This window comes from Phyllobates terribilis, unplaced genomic scaffold (assembly GCF_046119375.1).
Source record: "Phyllobates terribilis strain yellow unplaced genomic scaffold, ASM4611937v1 Scaffold_2__4_contigs__length_985480577, whole genome shotgun sequence".
NCBI lineage: Eukaryota > Metazoa > Chordata > Amphibia > Anura > Dendrobatidae > Phyllobates > Phyllobates terribilis.
This window is the reverse complement of record NW_027362762.1, coordinates 681911130-681930011: the sequence shown is the minus strand read 5'-3', so window position 1 is coordinate 681930011 and position 18882 is coordinate 681911130. Positions and strand designations below refer to the sequence as shown.

Here is an 18882-nt window from a genome sequence, read left to right as displayed (position 1 = left end):
AGAGGTTTAATCAGTTCCACTTCATTTTTTCTGGCTAATTCTAGGGGAAAGCATGTTGAATGGAGCAGAACTGTGATGTAGCAGTAGTTCTGGGAGGAAGGGATCTCTTGCTTGTTTTTTCAAAAACTGACCCACTGTTGTTCATCGTCTGTACGTGATATGAGCCCCCAATGAAACAATGGTGTATCAGAACGTAGCGAGAGGTTAGAGTCTTTTTGGGACTAGCAGGATATTACCAATGGTTTATCCCCTATTTCGCTCATCTGGTCGGTCCCTTGAACGAACGCCTGAGAGGCACAACTCTAGAACCCAAGAATCGCCCCATTCAGTGGGGCCCTCAGCAACAGAAGGCCTTTGAGGATGTGAAAGCCGCCCTAATCGGCACACCAATTCTGGCTTCTGCACGCTTTGATACTCCGTTCCTGCTCTACACAGACGGAAGCCTGCATGGTTTGGGAGCAGTGTTGTCACAGGTACTAGATGGCTGGGAGAGAGTGGTGGCATATGGAATCCATTCCCTAAGAGAGACAGAAGGTAACCCCGCAAATTATAGCTCTTTCAAGCAAGAGCTGCTGGCCTTGGTTTGGGCAATGACTGAATTATTGCAGAGTACCTAACGGGGCTGAAGTGGTAGTCATAATGAATAACAATCCATTGGTTCACCTGGAACATGCCAAACTGGGGGTGCTTCAGCAGAGGTGGATGGCACAGCTGACTAAGTTCAACTACCATATCAAGTTCCGATCAGGAAGGGAGAATGGAAATCAGACGCATTATCTCGGGTTCTGTTGGGACCGCCTGCTAGAAGGAACTTGTGACACTGAGATGACCGACCTGGGCCAACTGCCTGTCTTCCAGAGCGTGGTACATTCAAGTGGGGTGGCCTCTGCAATGCCTACAGTGCTTGGATAAACCCCTGCAGATTGGGAGAGGTCCCAGAATGAGAACAGAGATGTAAGACGTGTGAAATGGTAGGTCAAGGCTAATATCTGACCCCGGCCAGAGGAGCGGGAAGGACTGTCCTTGGGGGGAAAAAAAACTGCTGCGTCAATGGGATAAGCTGAATGTAGTCCAAGGTCTCTTTGCCTACCCGCCAATTAAATCAACATAGAATAAAAATAGGCATCTTCTTATCACACTGACAGAAATCTGTTTTAGGGCGCAGTTAGATGGCCGTATAAATCAGAACACAGTGCACTGACTGGCTGGCGGCTCTCCCGACCTGAGCATTATAGCTTCATGTACTTCAGTGCAGTTGTCTCTCTGGATTTGGGAGAGCTGCAAGCCAGTCTTTGCACTGCATTACAATCTTGGTCTGATATGGCCTTCTGACTGTGCCCTGTGTTAAGACAGGTGACTCTTTCTTTAAGAGTACAAATACAAACATATCCACTAAACTTCAAAACCTACTTGCAAGAACAAAAAGTACATTGTGTAAAGTAATACCTATTGAGTTTGCCGTTGTTCCAGTCAAAATATTTCCATGCGTCTTTCTAATGATAGAACTCAGGTATAATTCAGTTGTAGGAGTAGCTAAAAAGAGTCCATGACATTGTTAGTGTTAAAGGTTTTATTGTACACAAAATCAAATCATTTTTATAACATAAAAATAATTAACCAATAACTCATTTTTCACTTTTGCTGTTTCGTTTTTCCTACCATTCTTTAAAGAGCTATAACTTTTTTATTTTTCTATTGATATAGATGACCTGACAACATGATTCTCCAGATTATGTCTGTGCCAAACTTGTTTACTTTTATATACTTTAGCGAGGAAAAGAAGTTCTGTAATTTTTAAGAAAACAAAAATTGCTTGTGTCAACATATTCTGTCGGTAGATCTGTGTGAGGGCTTATTTTTTTGTGTTCTTATAATCATTTTTCTGTATACAGTTGAAACCAGAAGTTTACATACACTATACAAAAAGACACATATGCATGTGTTTCTCAATATCTGACATGAAATCAGAATAACCCTTTCCTGTTTTAGGTCAATTATAATTACCATAATTTTTAATATTTGCCAAATGCCAGAATAATGAGAGAAAGAGAATGTTTTAAGGCATTTTTAGTACTTACTGCAAAGTCACATACAATAAGATTACTATGTCTTTAAACAATTCTGGACTGCCCATATGATGATGTCATGTGTTTGAAAGCTTCTGATGTTTTCTTGGCAACATTTGAGTTAATTAGAGACACACCTGTGGATGTATTTTAATGCACACCTGAAACACACTGCTTCTTTGTGTAGCATCATGGGAAAGTCTAAAGAAATCAGGAAGAGAATTGTGGACTTGCACAAGTCTGGCTCATCCTTGGGTACGATTTCAAGATACCTGAAGGTGCCTCGTTCATCTGTACAAACAATTATACGCAAGTACTAGTGTTGAGCGAGCATGCTCGGCACTGCTCGGTACTCGCCCGAGCATCTCACTACTAGTGTTGAGCCACCCCCGTAGTGTTCGAGTTCGGTTCGTCGAACACCCGTGTGTTCGCCGAACTGTTCGTCGAACTGTTCGTCGAACATCTTCGAACACCGTTAAAACCAATGGCAGGCAAACAAAAACACATAGAAACACATAGAAAACACCTTCAAAGGTGTCCAAAAGCTGACAAACTGCTCAGAAGACATAACTAACACATGGAAAAGTGACAAGTACATATAGTTATGCGAAAATAAAAGAGGTGGAGGAGTAAAAGGAGGGGGAGACACAGATATAGGCATGTGCCCTTCTAAAATCCAAAAAGTGAGAAGCCGACACGGCCAGTCCGCTCCTGCCCGTGCCACCTCCGTGTCGCCGGGTTTGTGCCAGAGCCGCGGTGAATCCTGACGGCCAGCCCCCCTCTCCCAATACTGGTGCCTGTCCGCTGGTGGGTCGAGCGAGCCCCCCTGTGGTGGAGGCAGCTCTAAGCTTTTTAATTTAAATTGTCTCTCTAATTTGAATGAATACACTTTAAATCCATTTACAAGGATCTATTGGAGGGCAAGTCTCATGCCAGCAGCCGCGGTAATTCCAGCTCCAGTAGCGTCCACTAAAGCTGCTGCAGTTAAAAAGCTTTTATAAGGATCGAGCTCGGCTGTCCACCGCAAGGCATCCTACTGCCAGTCCCAGCCCCTATGCCTTGGGGTGCCTCCTGATGCTCTTCACTAAGTATCCCATGGTCCCGAAGCATTTCCTTTGAAAAAATTAAGTGTCTAAACTACAGGTGGTGTAGCTTGCTTAACAGCCGGGATAATCCGCTGACTAGCAGACACTGCTACTAGGCACAAAGTATTTCCTGGGCTAGATGCAGTTAAAAATTTGTAATTAGATACTCTCGTTGGATGCTGAGAAAGCATTCCATAGAGTCTCCTGGCACGCCATATATGATTCTCTTAAAAAGCTTGGGGTAGGGGTCTAGGGGACCCTTTTATAGCCAAAATCACGGCCCTGTATCGCAATACGTCACCTAGGCTGAAGATAAATGGAACTGTAGCACCCTGAGGGCTCGGTTGCTACAGACGTATTGCACCTCACCCAGAGGTGTGATATCTCACTCTCAGGTAAGGATGGAGTGTGGATCAGGACCCGACACCTGCATGCATTACACCACATTGCCGTGGGGCAGGGCGACCAATATGCCCCTGAGATGGGCACGACAGTCCCTGTCCCTGGCTGGAGTGGGGGGAGGGAACACTGAGGAAGGGGAACCCTGTAGTGCAGGAGCAGGGAGGAAGCAGTTCCTGGGTGCATTGAGAAGGGAGTATAAAAGGTGGGCACCATCTTAGTTCAGTGCAGAGAAGTCTGAGCAGAAGTGGCAGGGAGCAGGGGCTCTGCATGAGCTCTGCTCCGGAGGCGGGCCTAGTAACAGAGGCTCAGGCCTGGAAGAGGGAGAAGGAAGGAAGAGGAGCGGAGAAGGCTCCAGGAACGAGGAATGAAGGGATCCCAGGGGTGCGGACGGGCGAGTCGCCACCGCACGCCCGAATCCACCTGCGTGGAGGGGTCAGGCCAAAGGGGGAGACCGGTCCCCGAACTAGTGGAGGCAGGAAACGACCCTCAGCTAGAAACCGGAGGCTCTGACATTTTATGTGGCGCAGCCCCTCGCTACACCCGCTAGGAAGGCACCACATAGGGTCAGGGAAACTGGCGCCAAGTTTACCAAGAGGAGGCCTGAGGCAGCCGGACAGAAGTGTTGGTAAGAAAGGCCAGACAAAGGACACACAAAGGGGGTCCTGTGAAGTGCTCCAAAGTTATCTGGGAGTTGTCTGAGCCCCTCACCTGGTGAGCACAGTACGACGTGGGCAGCCGTTACCTGCAGACGTGGTCTGGATAATAAGAACTGTGAGTAAAGGCCCTGGACTGCATCACTGACTCCGTGTCGTTACTGCTGCTGCCCTGCACCATCACCCCCATCCTCCGCATACACTGCCCTGAGGCTATACTCCTCCCGTGGGGAGTTATGCTACGCTCTGCTGCACCCACAACACCAGCCTCAGCGGTCTGCCCTGTAGCGGCGGTTCACTCTGACCGCAATCCACGGGTGGCATAGTCGGACATTTAAACATCAAAACCACATAAATAGTTCCGCCACTGGTTTGACCGCCCTGAGCCACGGAACCGGGTCGCCGCCACGAAGACTACAACCACCAGCATCCACCAAAAAGGGTCCGGCTCCGGGTGTCCCAAGGCCCAGGGGGTGCGTCAGAACATTTTCATCACCTTTCACAATCACCAATGGGACAAGGCAGGGATGTCCTCTGTCCCCTCTCTTATACATCCTAGTGACGGAGCACCTGCTCTCATCAATTCGCCATAACCCCAATATTAGGTGGATTGAGGTGGGAGGCACCGAGTACAAGTGCTCTCTATTTGCTGATGATGTCCTAGTATATATCACTCAATCACATATATCCATCCCTGCTGTTATGGCTGAAATAGATCACTTTGTTACATGGTAAAATTTTAAAATCAATGCAGCAAAGTCTGAGGCCCTCGATGTCTCCCTCCCCACATCCATATAGGATTCCATCCAGTCCAACTTTCCCTTTGCCTGGCCCTCACAGGGTATCAAATACTTAGGAATTCCTATTCATAGAGACCTCTCCCATCTATGTTATCTTAATTTTGGGCACTTTATTGAACAATTCCATACAGACCACGGTTGGCAAGTTAGAACTGTAAGATTCACTATGTGAACCACTGGTGTTTTGTGGAAAAGCACATGTACACTGCGTTCCAAATTATTATGCAAAAAGTGTTTAGGAGTGATAAGGGAAGAATTTGTTTGTCAGTTAAACTCATTGATGGTGATGTGTGTCAGGGCTCTTTATATCACTGTAAGCAATTGCAGACACCTGTGCTAATTAGTTTGGCAGGTGTGTCCAATGAAAGGCAAGACTACTTAAGAAGGCTCTCTCACATTATTAAGCAGCCTACATTTTCTGCCAAAATGGGAAAGAAAAAGGATGTGTCGGCTGCTGAGAAGCAACAAATTGTGGAGTGTTTAGGTCAAGGCATGACTACAATCAACATTGTGCGATGATCAGGATGAAGTGTCTTGGCAATCAAGAAGTATGTAGCTGATTCACAGTACACACGTGTGCGTGCTGATAAGGGCAAATTGAGGACTCTTTCCTACAGGCAATTACGTCAGGTTGAAAGAGCAGCGGCAAAAAAGCCTTGTCATAGCAGCAGACAAGTTTTTGAAGCTGCTTGTGCCTCCAACGTCCCCCGAACAACAAGATGCAGGGTCCTTCAGAGGTTTGCAGCTGTGCATATGCCATCCTGTCGACCTCCTCTATCCACTTCACACAAGCAGAAACGGCTCCAGTGGGCCAAACATTACATGAAGACTGATTTCAAAACTGTTTTGTTCACGGATGAGTGCCATGCAGCGCTCGATGGTCCAGATGGATGGAGTGGAGGATGGCTGGTTGATGGACACCCCACGCAAACACGGCTACAGCGCCAACAAGGAGGAGGTGGAGTAATGTTTTGGGCTGGAATCATGGGGAGAGAGATTGTCGGCCCCTTTAGGATCCCTGAAGGCGCTAAAGATGAACTCCATAATGTATGTGGATTTTCTCAAACAGCACTTCCTGCCATGGTTCAAGAAGAAGAACCGTGTATTTCACAGCAAGATCATTTTTCTGCATGATAATGCACCATCTCATGCTGCACATAAAACATCTGCATCTCTGGCTGATATGGGCATAAAAGGGGACAAACTTATGGTGTGACCCCCATGCTCCCCTGACCTCTACCCCATTCAGAACCTTTGGAGCATCATTAAAAGGAGTGTCTATGATGGCGGGAGGCAGTTCACATCTAAGCAACAGCTCTGGGAGGGTATTCTGTCCTCATGCAAAACAATTGAAGCAGAAACCATCCAAAACCTGACAAATTCAATGGACGAGAGAGTTCAGAAGCTCCTTTCGAACAAGGGGTCCTATGTGAAAATGTAACATCACCTAGAATAAAGTTTTGAGTTGAAAACTGTTTGATTTCAGTTTCTAACAACCTGCTAATGCTTATAATTTCAAAAATGACCATTTTTTTGGTCTTTATTAAAATGAAAAGGTTGATCGAAAAGTTTGGGGATCTAAGAGTGTGGCAACCCAGTAGTCATGATTACTTCGAATTCTGACAATATGAGGGTCATGCTGCAGGTAGTGCAGCAAGAAGGCATTTATGTGTCTTGCGCATCTCGGAGCCCCAAAATTATTTTCCGGGCTAGATGCAGCTAAAAATTATTTTTAATTTTAAATCTGGTGGAGCTTATTATAGATGGCCTAATAGGATCAGTGCTGCACACTGCTACAAAGCCCAAATTATTTTCCAGTCAAGATACAGATAAACATGATTAGTAATTTGAAAGCTTAAAACGGTTGGTAGGGTGATTTTAACCAATCATCAAGCTTTTACTCTCCCCAGGATGACACAGGGGTAGAAAAGTCGTTTCGGATCCATGATTTGTTCATCTTTATGAACGTGAGTCTGTCTACATTATCAGTGGAGAGCCGTGTGCGCTTATCTGTCAGCACACCACCAGCAGCGCTGAACACACGTTCAGACAGAACGCTGGCTGCGGGGCATGACAAGATCTCCAAGGCGTAAGTGGCTAGCTCCGGCCATTTATCCAGATTGGAAGCCCAAAAAGAGCAAGGGTCCAGTGACACAGTCGTGGCTTCAATGTTTACTTGGAGATACTCCTGTACCATCGTCTCTGGGCGTTGACTATGTGTCAGACTTCTTGTCTCCTGTGGCCTTGCAAAGGATGGGCTAAAAAAGTGGTGAAATGATTCCGCAAAATTGATGTTACCAGCAGATACTGTGGTTCTGTTACGGTTTGAGTGCTGAACACTTGACGGTCCCACGGTTGGCAAGTTGGAACTGTGAGATTCACTACGTGCACCACTGGTGTTTTGTGGAAAAGCACATGTAAGATTCTGCAACAGTCTCTGCTGATACTCCTGCATGCGTGCATCCCTTTCTATGGCAGGAATAATTTCGGCAAATTTACTTTTGTACCGGGGATCTAACAGTGTGGCAACCCAGTAGTCAGGATTATTTCTAATTCTCACAATTCGAGGGTCATGTTGCAGGTAGTGCAGCAAGAAGGCACTCATGTGTGTTGCGCATCCAGGAGCACCAAGTCCCTGTCGTGTTGGTGGCGAGGTAACAATCATGCTTCCTTCCTCTGTCCTCTCCCCCCAACCTCGCACAACAGAAATGTGATCAAGGTCTCCCTCATCTGATGAGTCTTCCATCAGTTCGTCCTCCACTTCTTCCTGGGCTCCTGCACCTTCCTCACTAGTTTGGCTGCTACCATGCGCCCTGGTAAAACCATCTCCCCCACCCTCACATGCCTGCCGCCTTGGTGCTGCCGACCGTCTGGACCTTGCAGATGTTAGCCCTTCCGCATACAACTCCTCCTCCTCTACTTCCTCCACCTCCTCTTGTGCCACCACCTGACTCCGAATTCTGTTTAACATGTGCTCCAGCATGTAAATCACCGGAATAGTCATGCTGATAATGGCATCATCAGCACTAAACATCTTCGTCGCCATTTCAAAACTGTGCAGAAGGGTGCATAGGTCCCTGATCTGAGACCACTCCTCCAGCGTGATTTGCCCCACCTCTGGATCTCGTTGGCCCAGGCTATACGTCAGAACGTATTGCACCAGGGCTTGTCGGTGCTGCCACAGTCGCTGCAACATGTGCAGAGTTGAATTCCACCGGGTAGGCACATCGCATTTTAGCCGGTGAAGTGGCAGGCCCAACGACTTCTGTAGAGATGTAAGTCGCTGAGCTGCGGGATGCGAACGGCGGAAGTGAGCACACAGCGACCGTGCCCTCTGCAGAAGGCCATCTAGTCTGGGATAGTGGGCTAAAAATTGCTGGACAACCAGGTTCAACACGTGAGCCATACAAGGCACGTGTGTGACATTGCCCCGGCGAAGGGCCGCACCCAGGTTTTCAGCATTGTCGCACACGGCCTTCCCTGGTTTCAGGTCCAGTGGAGACAGCCATTCATGAAATTGGTTCTCCAGAGCTGACCACAACTCCTCAGCTGTGTGACTCACATTTCCCAGACATTTCAAAGTAAAAACCGCCTGATGACGTTGAGCCCTACTGCCAGCATAGTAAGGAGGTGTGCAGGATCCCTTCTGCGCAGTTAGAAAGCTTGTGGCATGACCAGACAGGCTTTGGGTGCAGGTGGAAGACCGAGAGGAGGTTGAGGAGGCAGAAGCAGTGGAGGAACTTTGACATAAAGAGGATTGACGCACATCTCGTGGGGACGGCAAGACTTGGACAGCAGCCCCTTGTCCTGCTGTCACCATAGTTACCCAGTGCCCAGTCAGCGACATGTAACGCCCCTGTCCATGCCTACTCGTCCAAGTGTCTGTGGTGAAATGCACCCTGTCACACACAGAGTTTCTCAAAGAAGCGGTGATGTTGTGTGCGACATGCTGGTGGAGCGCAGGCACACCTTTCTTTGAGAAGTAGTGCCGACTGGGCAACTGGTACTGGGGCACTTCGACGGACATAAGGTCTCGAAAATCCTCTGTGTCCACCAGGCGGAAAGGCAGCATTTCTGTAGCCAAGAGCTTGCAGATGGTGAAATTCAACCTCTTAGCTTTCTCATGGCTAGGAGGAAATGGTCTTTTACTTGTCCACATCTGAGGGACCGAGGGCTGGCTATTGTGCTTAGACGGGGTTGATAAGGGTGTCCCCGGCAAACTGCCGGTCTGTGAGGAAGATGCAGGCGGACATGTTAGGTTGCCTTGATCCAAAGGTGGTGCTATCGATGTCGGACAGCGCTCAACACCAGCTGGTGTTACCACCTCCAAAGAAAATGATGACCTGCCAATCACGCTGGCTGTTGCGGGTAAAGAGGTGGCAGGTCTGCGCCCCAAAACAGGTGTGACTGCTGTCCCCCCAGTCACAGAGGATGAAGAGGCCGCGGATGCACAAGATATGGCAGACGGTGGTTGGCCCGGCCGGCTAGGCCGCATTGTAGCACACTGAGCTTCCCACTGCAACTTATGCTTCATGTCCATGTGCCGGTTCATGCATGAAGTACTCAAACTATGTATTTTTTGGCCTCTACTTAGCTTTTGCTGACAAATGTTACAGATAACACGAGTTGGGTCATCTTTATCGATCTGAAAAAATGCCCAGGCTATGCAAGGCTTAGCACCCATGCGACCTGAAGAGCCACCACGATTTGTGGTGAGAGGCAGAGTTGTGTTTGAGGATGCAGTTGTTGACGTGCTTCCAGTACTACGTTTCTGTCCAGGAAGGCGCAACCTGACCTCGTCGTCACTAGCATCTTCCTCCACCTCCTCTGCTGACCTCATCTCTTGGCTGACTGTGGGTTGACAGCAAGTGGGATCTCCAACCTCATCATCATCACCCTGTGTGTTATCACACCCGTCGTCCTCAGAGCCAACCTGTTCCTGCCCTGACAAAAAACTAAAGTTGTCGCTCCAATCAGGTATTTGAGTCTTATCATCGTCTTCCTCATTGTCTCCACCAACAGGAGTTACAGTTTGGGAATGAGGGTCTACATTATGGTCAGAACCTTCTGCGTCTGGTCCTGGATCCGACCCATAAAGATTCTGGGCATCAGTGCAGATCATTTCCTCATCTGGATTCACAGAAGCGCTGGAGTCGACCTCTGATTCCCAGGCTATAGTATGAGTAAACAGCTCTGCAGACTCAACCATCTGTTCTACCTCATACTCAGACGGGCAGCTGGAGATTTGGGAGCTGTGAGGAAGCAAGTGCGATTTGGGTGACACCTTTGAGGACTGGAGTATTTGTGATGTTGAAGTTGATGTGGAGGAGAGCCCACTTAAAGGAGCACTTGATATCCGTTGAAGCACCTGCTGTTTTTGTGCCTCATCTGGAATTTGTAGCGATTGGCGTGGCCGTAAGAAAGGGATCTTATCACATTGTCCGCTAAAAGAAGTAGACATTTTAGTTTGGCTGGAAGATGGTCTTTCTTCTGCAGATGTTACTGTTGCTTTAACACCTACCCCACGGACACAACCTTTTTTCCCCTTCCCAACACGCCTATTCCCCTTTCCACCAGCAGCAGGCCTTTTTCCACTCATTTTGGTGGTTAACTAATTCACAACTCTGGAGTTGTTTGCACAAAAAAACAATGGATGGTAACCGAGCAGAGCTGAGTGGCCAAACTGTGGTATTAGGCCAAAACTATTGGCTGGGTTAGATGCAGAAAAAAATTATATTCAATTTGCAACCTGATGGAGGTCAGTATAGATGGACTAATACAACAAGTCCCACACACAGCTAGAAGCCCAATATTTTTCAGAGGTAGATGCAGAAAAAAATATATTCAGTTTGCAACCTGATGGAGGTCAGTATAGATGGACTAATACAACAAGTCCCACACACAGCTAGAAGCCCAATATTTTTACAGAGGTAGATGCAGAAAAAAATATATTCAGTTTGCAACGTGATGGAGGTCTGTATAGATGGATTAATAGAACAAGTCCCACACACAGCTAGAAGCCCAATATTTTTTCAGAGGTAGATGCAGAAAAAAATATATTCAGTTTGCAACCTGATGGAGGTCAGTATAGATGGACTAATACAACAAGTCCCACACACAGCTAGAAGCCCAATATTTTTTCAGAGGTAGATGCAGAAAAAAATTATATTCAGTTTGCAACCTGATGGAGGTCTGTATAGATGGATTAATAGAACAAGACCCACACACAGCTAGAAGCCCAATATTTTTTCAGAGGTAGATGCAGAAAAAAATATATTCAGTTTGCAACCTGATGGAGGTCAGTATAGATGGACTAATACAACAAGTCCCACACACAGCTAGAAGCCCAAATATTTTTTCAGAGGTACTGTAGATGCAGATAAAAATTATTTTTAATTTGCAACCTGATGGAGGTCAGTATAGATTGACTAATAGAGAAAGTCTGACACACTGCTAGAAGGCCAAATATTTTTTCAGAGCTAGATGCAGAAAAAAATTAGATTCAGTTTGCAACCTGATGGAGGTCAGTATAGATGGACTAACAGAGAAAGTCCCACACACTGCTAGAAGGCAAAATATTTTTTCAGAGCTAGATGCATACAAAAAATTATTTTGAATTTGCAACCTGATGGAGGTCAGTATAGGTGGACTAATAGAACAAGTCCCACACACTGCTAGAAGGCCAAATATTTTTTCAGAGCAAGATGCAGAAAAAAATTATATTCAGTTTGCAACCTGATGGAGGTCTGTATAGATGGATTAATAGAACAAGACCCACACACAACTAGAAGCCCAATATTTTTTCAGAGGTAGATGCAGAAAAAAATATATTCAGTTTGCAACCTGATGGAGGTCAGTATAGATGGACTAACAGAGAAAGTCCCACACACTACTAGAAGGACAAATATTTTTTCAGAGCTAGATGCAGAAAAAAATTATATTCAGTTTGCAACCTGATGGAGGTCTGTATAGATGGATTAATAGAACAAGACCCACACACAGCTAGAAGCCCAATATTTTTTCAGAGGTAGATGCAGAAAAAAATATATTCAGTTTGCAACCTGATGGAGGTCAGTATAGATGGACTAATACAACAAGTCCCACACACAGCTAGAAGCCCAATATATTTTCAGAGGTAGATGCAGAAAAAATATATTCAGTTTGCAACCTGATGGAGGTCAGTATAGGTGGACTAATAGAACAAGTCCCACACACTGCTAGAAGGCCAAATATTTTTTCAGAGCTAGATGCAGAAAAATATTAGATTCAGTTTGCAACCTGATGGAGGTCAGTATAGATGGACTAATAGAATGATGCTATGCCCAAAAGATTTTACTTCACTAGGTGCAGTAAAAAAATTGGTATTCTATACACAGGTGGTATATCTTGCAGCACAGATAGGCTACTCCACTGACTAACACACTCTGCAATAGGCCAAAAAGGATTAGCTTTGCTAGATTCAGCCAAATGCTGTGAAAAAAACTTGCACAGCACTGGCACAGACCTGCCTGGCAAAAACTGATAGGAACTGATGTAACCTAGTCCTGAAAAGGACTCCAATTACAATTAGTCTTTACTCCCACAACCTATCTATTTAAGAGCACAGACCTGCCTGATAAAAGTCGTAGGAAATGCTGTAACCTAGTCCTTAAAAGGACTGCAATCACAACTATTCCCTACTCCCAAGCTATCTGTATATTTGTGCGAAAATTGGCTTGAAATTAACAAGGTATAGCGCACACAGAAACAGCGGTGCCGTCTAACACGCAGCTGCAGCAGTGAGAAAATGGTGGCGACGGGGAAAATGGCTTGGTCTTATAGGGCAAGGACATGTGACATACACTGCCAATGACACATGCCCTTGCTTGTGTGAAAAAAAGCACTTCGCTCCGTGTGTGCGCTGCTGATAGGCTGACAGATTGCACCTCCCCACTGTAAATGCGGGAAAGAGAAAAAAAAATGGAGATCTTCATTGTTCCTGCAGAGATCCATCCCCTGCCCCTCCCCCCACCCCGCTGTACACTCAAACTGCGTATTAACATTAATTTTCATCATTACTGAGAAAAAATCCAGTTATGATTTTGGTGCACGAACAGTTATCGAACATAACCTCGAACAGCCGAATTTTTCTCAAATTGTTCGTGTTCGCCGAACGGCTCGAACACCGCCCAAAACAGCTCGAATTTGAGATTGGCGAACAGTTCGAGTAGAACAACGCTCATCTCTACTCACTACTCGGGATGTTCGGCGAGCACCGAGCATTTTCGGGTTACTCGGGCGGGAGCTCGGGTCTCCGCCCTGCATGTTTGGCGCTCTTTACAGAGCCAATGAACATGCAGGGATTGCCAGCCAGTCACTGTAATGCCGCAGCCATGTTGGTTGTGGGCACTGCAGTGATTGGCTGGCCACACAGCGTCACCTCGAGTATTTAAAACCGGGCGCCGCCATCTTGGACACAGTCGCTCCGGATCAGACAGTGTAGTGAGGTGCTGCTGAGCTAGGGAGAGATTTATATTGCAAAATAGGAAGTGTAGGGTCTCTAAAGCCTGCAAAATCAAACAAAGAGTCCTTCTGAGGACTAATTTCCATCCCAGATATCAGGCAGGCAGGCAGGCTGTATAGGAGACACAGTGGTTATACCAACAAACACTGCATTACAGTTCTGTGGGCTGCTGCTGCTCAAATTGCTAGACTTAGCCCCAGGTCTCAGGGGACAGGAAAAATCCTTTTTTTTCATCTAAATCCTCTTTTTTTTTTTTTCCTCAGTCAAATTGTGCAAATACCCGTCTTATTAACCTTTTGGTATTCCCCCCCCCCCCACAAAAAAAAAATTGAGTGTGTCTGTGAGTGTTCAGACACAAATATATCTGTTTAAAAGAGTCTGGTTTTGGCCAGATAACTAGAACTGTGGTTTTGCAGTTCCACGGTTCAAATCTCTGTATTATCCACTTTTTTGCCTTTTTTCCATAAAAAAAAACAGTTTGAGTGTCTCGCTGACTGTTCAGACACAAATATATCTATTTAAAAAAGTCTGGTATTCGCCAGGAAATTAGAACTGTAGTTTTATTCTTCCACAGTTCAAATCTGGGTGTTAAACACCTTTTTGCCTTTTTTCCATAAAAAAAAACAGTTTGAGTGTCTCGCTGACTGTTCAGACAAAAATATATCTGTTTAAAAGATTCTGGTATAGGCCAGAGAACTAGAACTGTGGTTTTCCTCTTCCACGGTTCAAATCTGGGTGTAATCAACCTTTTTGCCTTTTTTACATAAAGAAAGACAGTTTGAGTGTCTCACTGACTGTTCAGACACAAATATATCTGTTTAAAAGATTCTGGTGTAGGCCAAAGAACTAGAACTGTGGTTTTCCTCTTCCACAGTTCACATCTTGGTGTAATCCACCTTTATGCATTTTTTCCATAAAAAAAAACAGTTTGAGTGTCTCGCTGACTGTTCAGACACAAATATATCTGTTTAAAATATTCTGGGGTAGGCCAGAAAACTAGAACTGTGGTATTCCTCTTCCACGGTTCAAATCTGGGTGTTATCCACCTTTTTGCCTTTTTTCCATAAAAAAAAACAGTTTGAGTATCTCGCTGACTGTTCGGACACAAATTTATCTGTTTAAAAGATTCTGGTGTATGCCAGAGAAATAAAACTGTGGTTTTCCTCTTCCATGGTACAAATCTGGGTGTAATCCACCTTTTTGCCTTTTTTCCATAAAAAAAACAGTTTGAGTGGCTCGCTGACTGTTCAGACACAAATATATCTGTTTAAAAGAGTCTGGTGTAAGCCAGAGAACTAGAACTGTGGTTTTCCTCTTCCACGGTTCAAATCTGGGTGTAATTTACCTTTTTGCCTTTTTTACTTAAAAAAAACAGTTTGAGTGTCTCGCTGACAGTTCAGACACAAATATATCTGTTTAAAAGATTCTAGTGTAGGCCAGAGAAATAGAACTGTGGTTTTCCTCTTCCACGGTTCAAATCTGGGTGTAATCCACCTTTTTGCCTTTTTTCCATAAAAAAAAACAGTTCGACTGTCTCGCTGACTGTTCAGACACAAATATATCTGTTTAAAAGATTCTGGTGTAGGCCAGAGAAATAGAACTGTGGTTTTCCTCTTCCATGGTTCAAATCTGGGTGTAATCCACCTTTTTGCCTTTTTTCCATAAAAAAAAACAGTTTGAGTGTCTCGCTGACTGTTCAGACACAAATATATCTGTTTAAAAGATTCTGGTGTAGGCCAGAGAACTAGAACTGTGGTTTTCCTCTTCCACGGTTCTAATCTCCTTTTTATTACCCTTTTGCCATTGATAGTGCAAGTGTAAGCTATTTTACTTCATTTACAATGGGCAAGGCGCATGGCAAGGGACATGGAACTGGACGTTCTGGTGATGGTGCGTGCAGAGGACGGGGCCGTGGCCAAGGTGAAAATGTGCCACAACCAACAGCCACATCTTCTCGCTTCCAGTTCTTGACCGAATTACTAGGGAAGTACACAACACCACTATTGCCAACTGATCAGTGTGAACAGGTTATTAATTGGATAGCAGATAATACTTCCAGTCACCTGGGCACCATGACCTCCGGTCTGTCTTCCACATTGTCAAGTCTTAGTAGCCATGAGTCTCGACCGCATACTCCTCCTCACCCTGATGCTCCTTCCTCCCACAATGCCGAGTGTCGTCAGACAGCAACTGATCCCACAGTTAGACACTCTGAAGAGCTGTTCACTGGTCCATTTCCATATTTGGGCCCCTCGCCTGCTCCGCTTGAAGTGGTGGAAGAGGAGATCCCATGTAGTGATGGCCAAATATTTGAACAGCCACGGCCACAGGAAGGCGACGCTGGCAATTTGTCACAAGAGGTGGACGACGACGAGACACAATTGCCACGAAGTGAGGAGGAGGACCATGGTGCGGAAGTGGAAGAGGAGGAGGTGGTGGATGATCTAGTAACTGACCCAACGTGGCAGGAGGACACGCAGAGTGAGGCCAGCAGCACACAGGGGAGGGAGGCAGAGTACCCCAACAGGCAGGAAGAAGCAGTGTGGTGGCCGCAGACAGAAGGCGGGCAACCGCTCCCCATAACACCAACACGAGGGACGTTGCCAGTACAACCGGTAGGTCTTCCAGAGTCTGGAATTTTTTTAAAGACTCTGCTGATAACACCAAAAAGGCCATTTGTACCACCTGCTAGGCCAGCATCAGCAGGGGTGACAAAACTACCAGCCTGACCACCACCAGCATGATCAGGCACATGTCAGCAAAGCACCCGACTTTGTGGGACGAACCCCAGGGTCCACGACCAGTGTCAGCAGGTGTCACCACTGCTTCTTCCGCTGTTGTGCGTGTAAGAGAACCCCCTGTTGTACGCATGTCTGACTTTATATTACGCTGCCTTAACCGTGTCAAAATGTTGGGTGACAGTCATTACTGGTTGGTAACACTTTTAGACCCCCGCTACAAGTAGAACTTTCCCTCTCTTATTCCTGAGGTGGAGAAGTCTACAAAAATGGGGCAGTACCAGAAGGCCCTTGCTGCAGAACTGTTTAAAAAATTCCCATCTGAACACGCTAGTGGCAGAGGTCACAGTTCGTTGCCCAACTAAGGAGTACAGGCGAGAGAGACCCAACTCCAATCCAGCAGAGGCAGGGGAACACTGTCAGCATTCTGGGACAGTTTTTTGAGACCCGCCCAGCTTACAGGCCCTGAGGCGCGGGGTACTCTCACAAGGAGTGGAAAGTTTCAAAAGATGGTGAGGGAGTACCTTGCCGACCGTACCAGCGTCCTCTGTGATTCCTCTGTACCTTTTAATTATTGGGCATCCAAGCTGGACACTTGGAATGAACTCGCTCTGTACGCCTTGGAGGTCCTGGCCTGCCCTGCCGCTAGCGTGTTATCGGAGCGTGTTTTTAGTGTCGCTGGGGGAATTATAACTGATAAGCACACTTGCCTGTCAACTGACAATGCTGACAAGCTGACCCTTATCAAAATGAACAAGGGCTGGATTGGGCCAGACTTCTCATCATAACCAAATGACAGCAGAGTAACAAAGTCAAATCCACTGTGTTATTTCGGGAGGTATATTCCCATGCACCGCTTCACACGCACACATGGGTATACGTTTCCTCATTTCGGCTGTTTTTTGCTCTTCTCCTTATCCTCAGCCTCCACCACCAATATACCACCAGGGTGACCGTGGTCCATGTTGCCAGCATTGCAAGTTCCTCCATCCTAATTTTTGGCAGCTTTTGCTTGGAAGGCATAGGCAAAGACTATGGGAGACCCACTCCTCAATAATGGGAATAATGTTTTTAATATGCTGTACTGCATGGCTCTTGTAAGGGGCATTGCAAGTTCCTCCGTCCTAATTTTTGGCAGCTTTTGCTTGGAAGGCATAGGCAAAGACTATGGGAGACCCACTTCCCAATAATGGGAATAATGTTTTTAATATGCTATACTGCATGGCTCTTGTAACGGGCATTAAAATCGTCTTGTTAAGCTACTGTGACCTCCACGTCTCTTCCAAGAGTCATTGATATTGTCTTTTTATTCCACTGGGACCTCCACGTCTCTTCCAAGGGACATTGATATTGTCTTTTTATTCCACTGTGACCTCCACGTCTCTTCCAAGGGGAATTAAAACCGTCTTGTTAAGCTACTGTGACCTCCATGTCTCTTCCAAGGGGCATTAAAACCGTCTTGTTAAACCACTCTGAACTCCACGTCTCTTCCAAGGGGCATTGATATTGTATTTTTATTCCACTGCGACCTCCACCACTCTTCCAAGGGACATTGATATTGTCTTTTTATACCACTGTAACCTCCACCACTCTTCCAAGGAGCATTGATATTGTCTTTTTATTCCACTGCGACCTACACCACTCTTCCAAGGGGCATTGTTATTGTCTTTTTATTCCGTCTTGTTAAGCTACTGTGACCTCCACGTCTCTTCCAAGGGGCATTAAAACCGTCTTGTTAAACCACTCTGAACTCCACAGCTCTTCCAAGGGGCATTGAAATGTTGTTTTTAATTACCTCTAACCTCCATGACTCTTCCAACGGGCATTGCATTTCCTCTTAATTTTAGTCAGCTTTTGCTTTTCAATGCATAGGCGAACACTAAGGGAGACCCACTCCCCAATAATGGGTAGGAGGTTTTTAGTACTCTGTAATCCACGTCTGTTTCAAGGGGCATTGCAGTTCCTCATAATTTTTGGAAAGCCTTCCATTCACTGCTTAGGCCAACAGTGTACAGGAGACCCAGTTGCTATAAATGGAAAAAACGGTTTAGTTAAGGCCCTCTGACCTCCATGTTACTTCCAAGGGGCATTGGAGTGTCTCAAAATTTTTGGTAGGCATTGCACTCACAGTATGCCCTATAACTGTGTAGCCGAACCGATCCTTTTTGTAAAGAAACATATCCTACAAGACATGTGTGGTTGACTGGCCTGATATTGATGTGAATGGTCCCTGTTCCTCCTGCTCTTTCTCCTTTGCCACTACCTCATCCATCATTGATTTCCTGAAGCTTTGTTTTAATGGGAGTCATAGAACTGGGATAGTAGCAGGAAAACATCCAGCAATCCTCGGAGGAGGTAGGATATGCGCCAAAACGCTGACCACCTCAGGCCTATCCGCTACTACATACATGCGCTTGCATTCCAAGGAACAGAAAGCTAAGGAGATGGATGGCCTCATGATCATGAATAATTTTCTCGTTGAGTAGGAGGCCGACCACTGCTGCTGACTACCTTCTGAACTCTGTGTTGAAGCCTGATTGAACCAGGACCCGCAATCCTCTATGTCTGGAGGATGTGTTGCATCCCGTTGTCCAACTGTGTCCCGGCTTCCACAATATTAACCCAGTGTGAAGGC

The 18882-nt window shown here is 46.0% G+C and overlaps 1 protein-coding gene across 1 annotated transcript in view; it reads right to left on the bottom strand.

Moving 5' to 3' along the window:
• Positions 1-18882, bottom strand: part of LOC141247126 (uncharacterized) — a 132553-nt gene that overhangs the window by 102178 nt on the left and 11493 nt on the right. Inside the window, exon 4 of the mRNA XM_073669190.1 lies at positions 1411-1533. Within this exon, the coding sequence (XP_073525291.1) occupies positions 1411-1533 (123 nt within the window). The remainder of the gene's footprint in view (positions 1-1410; positions 1534-18882) is intronic.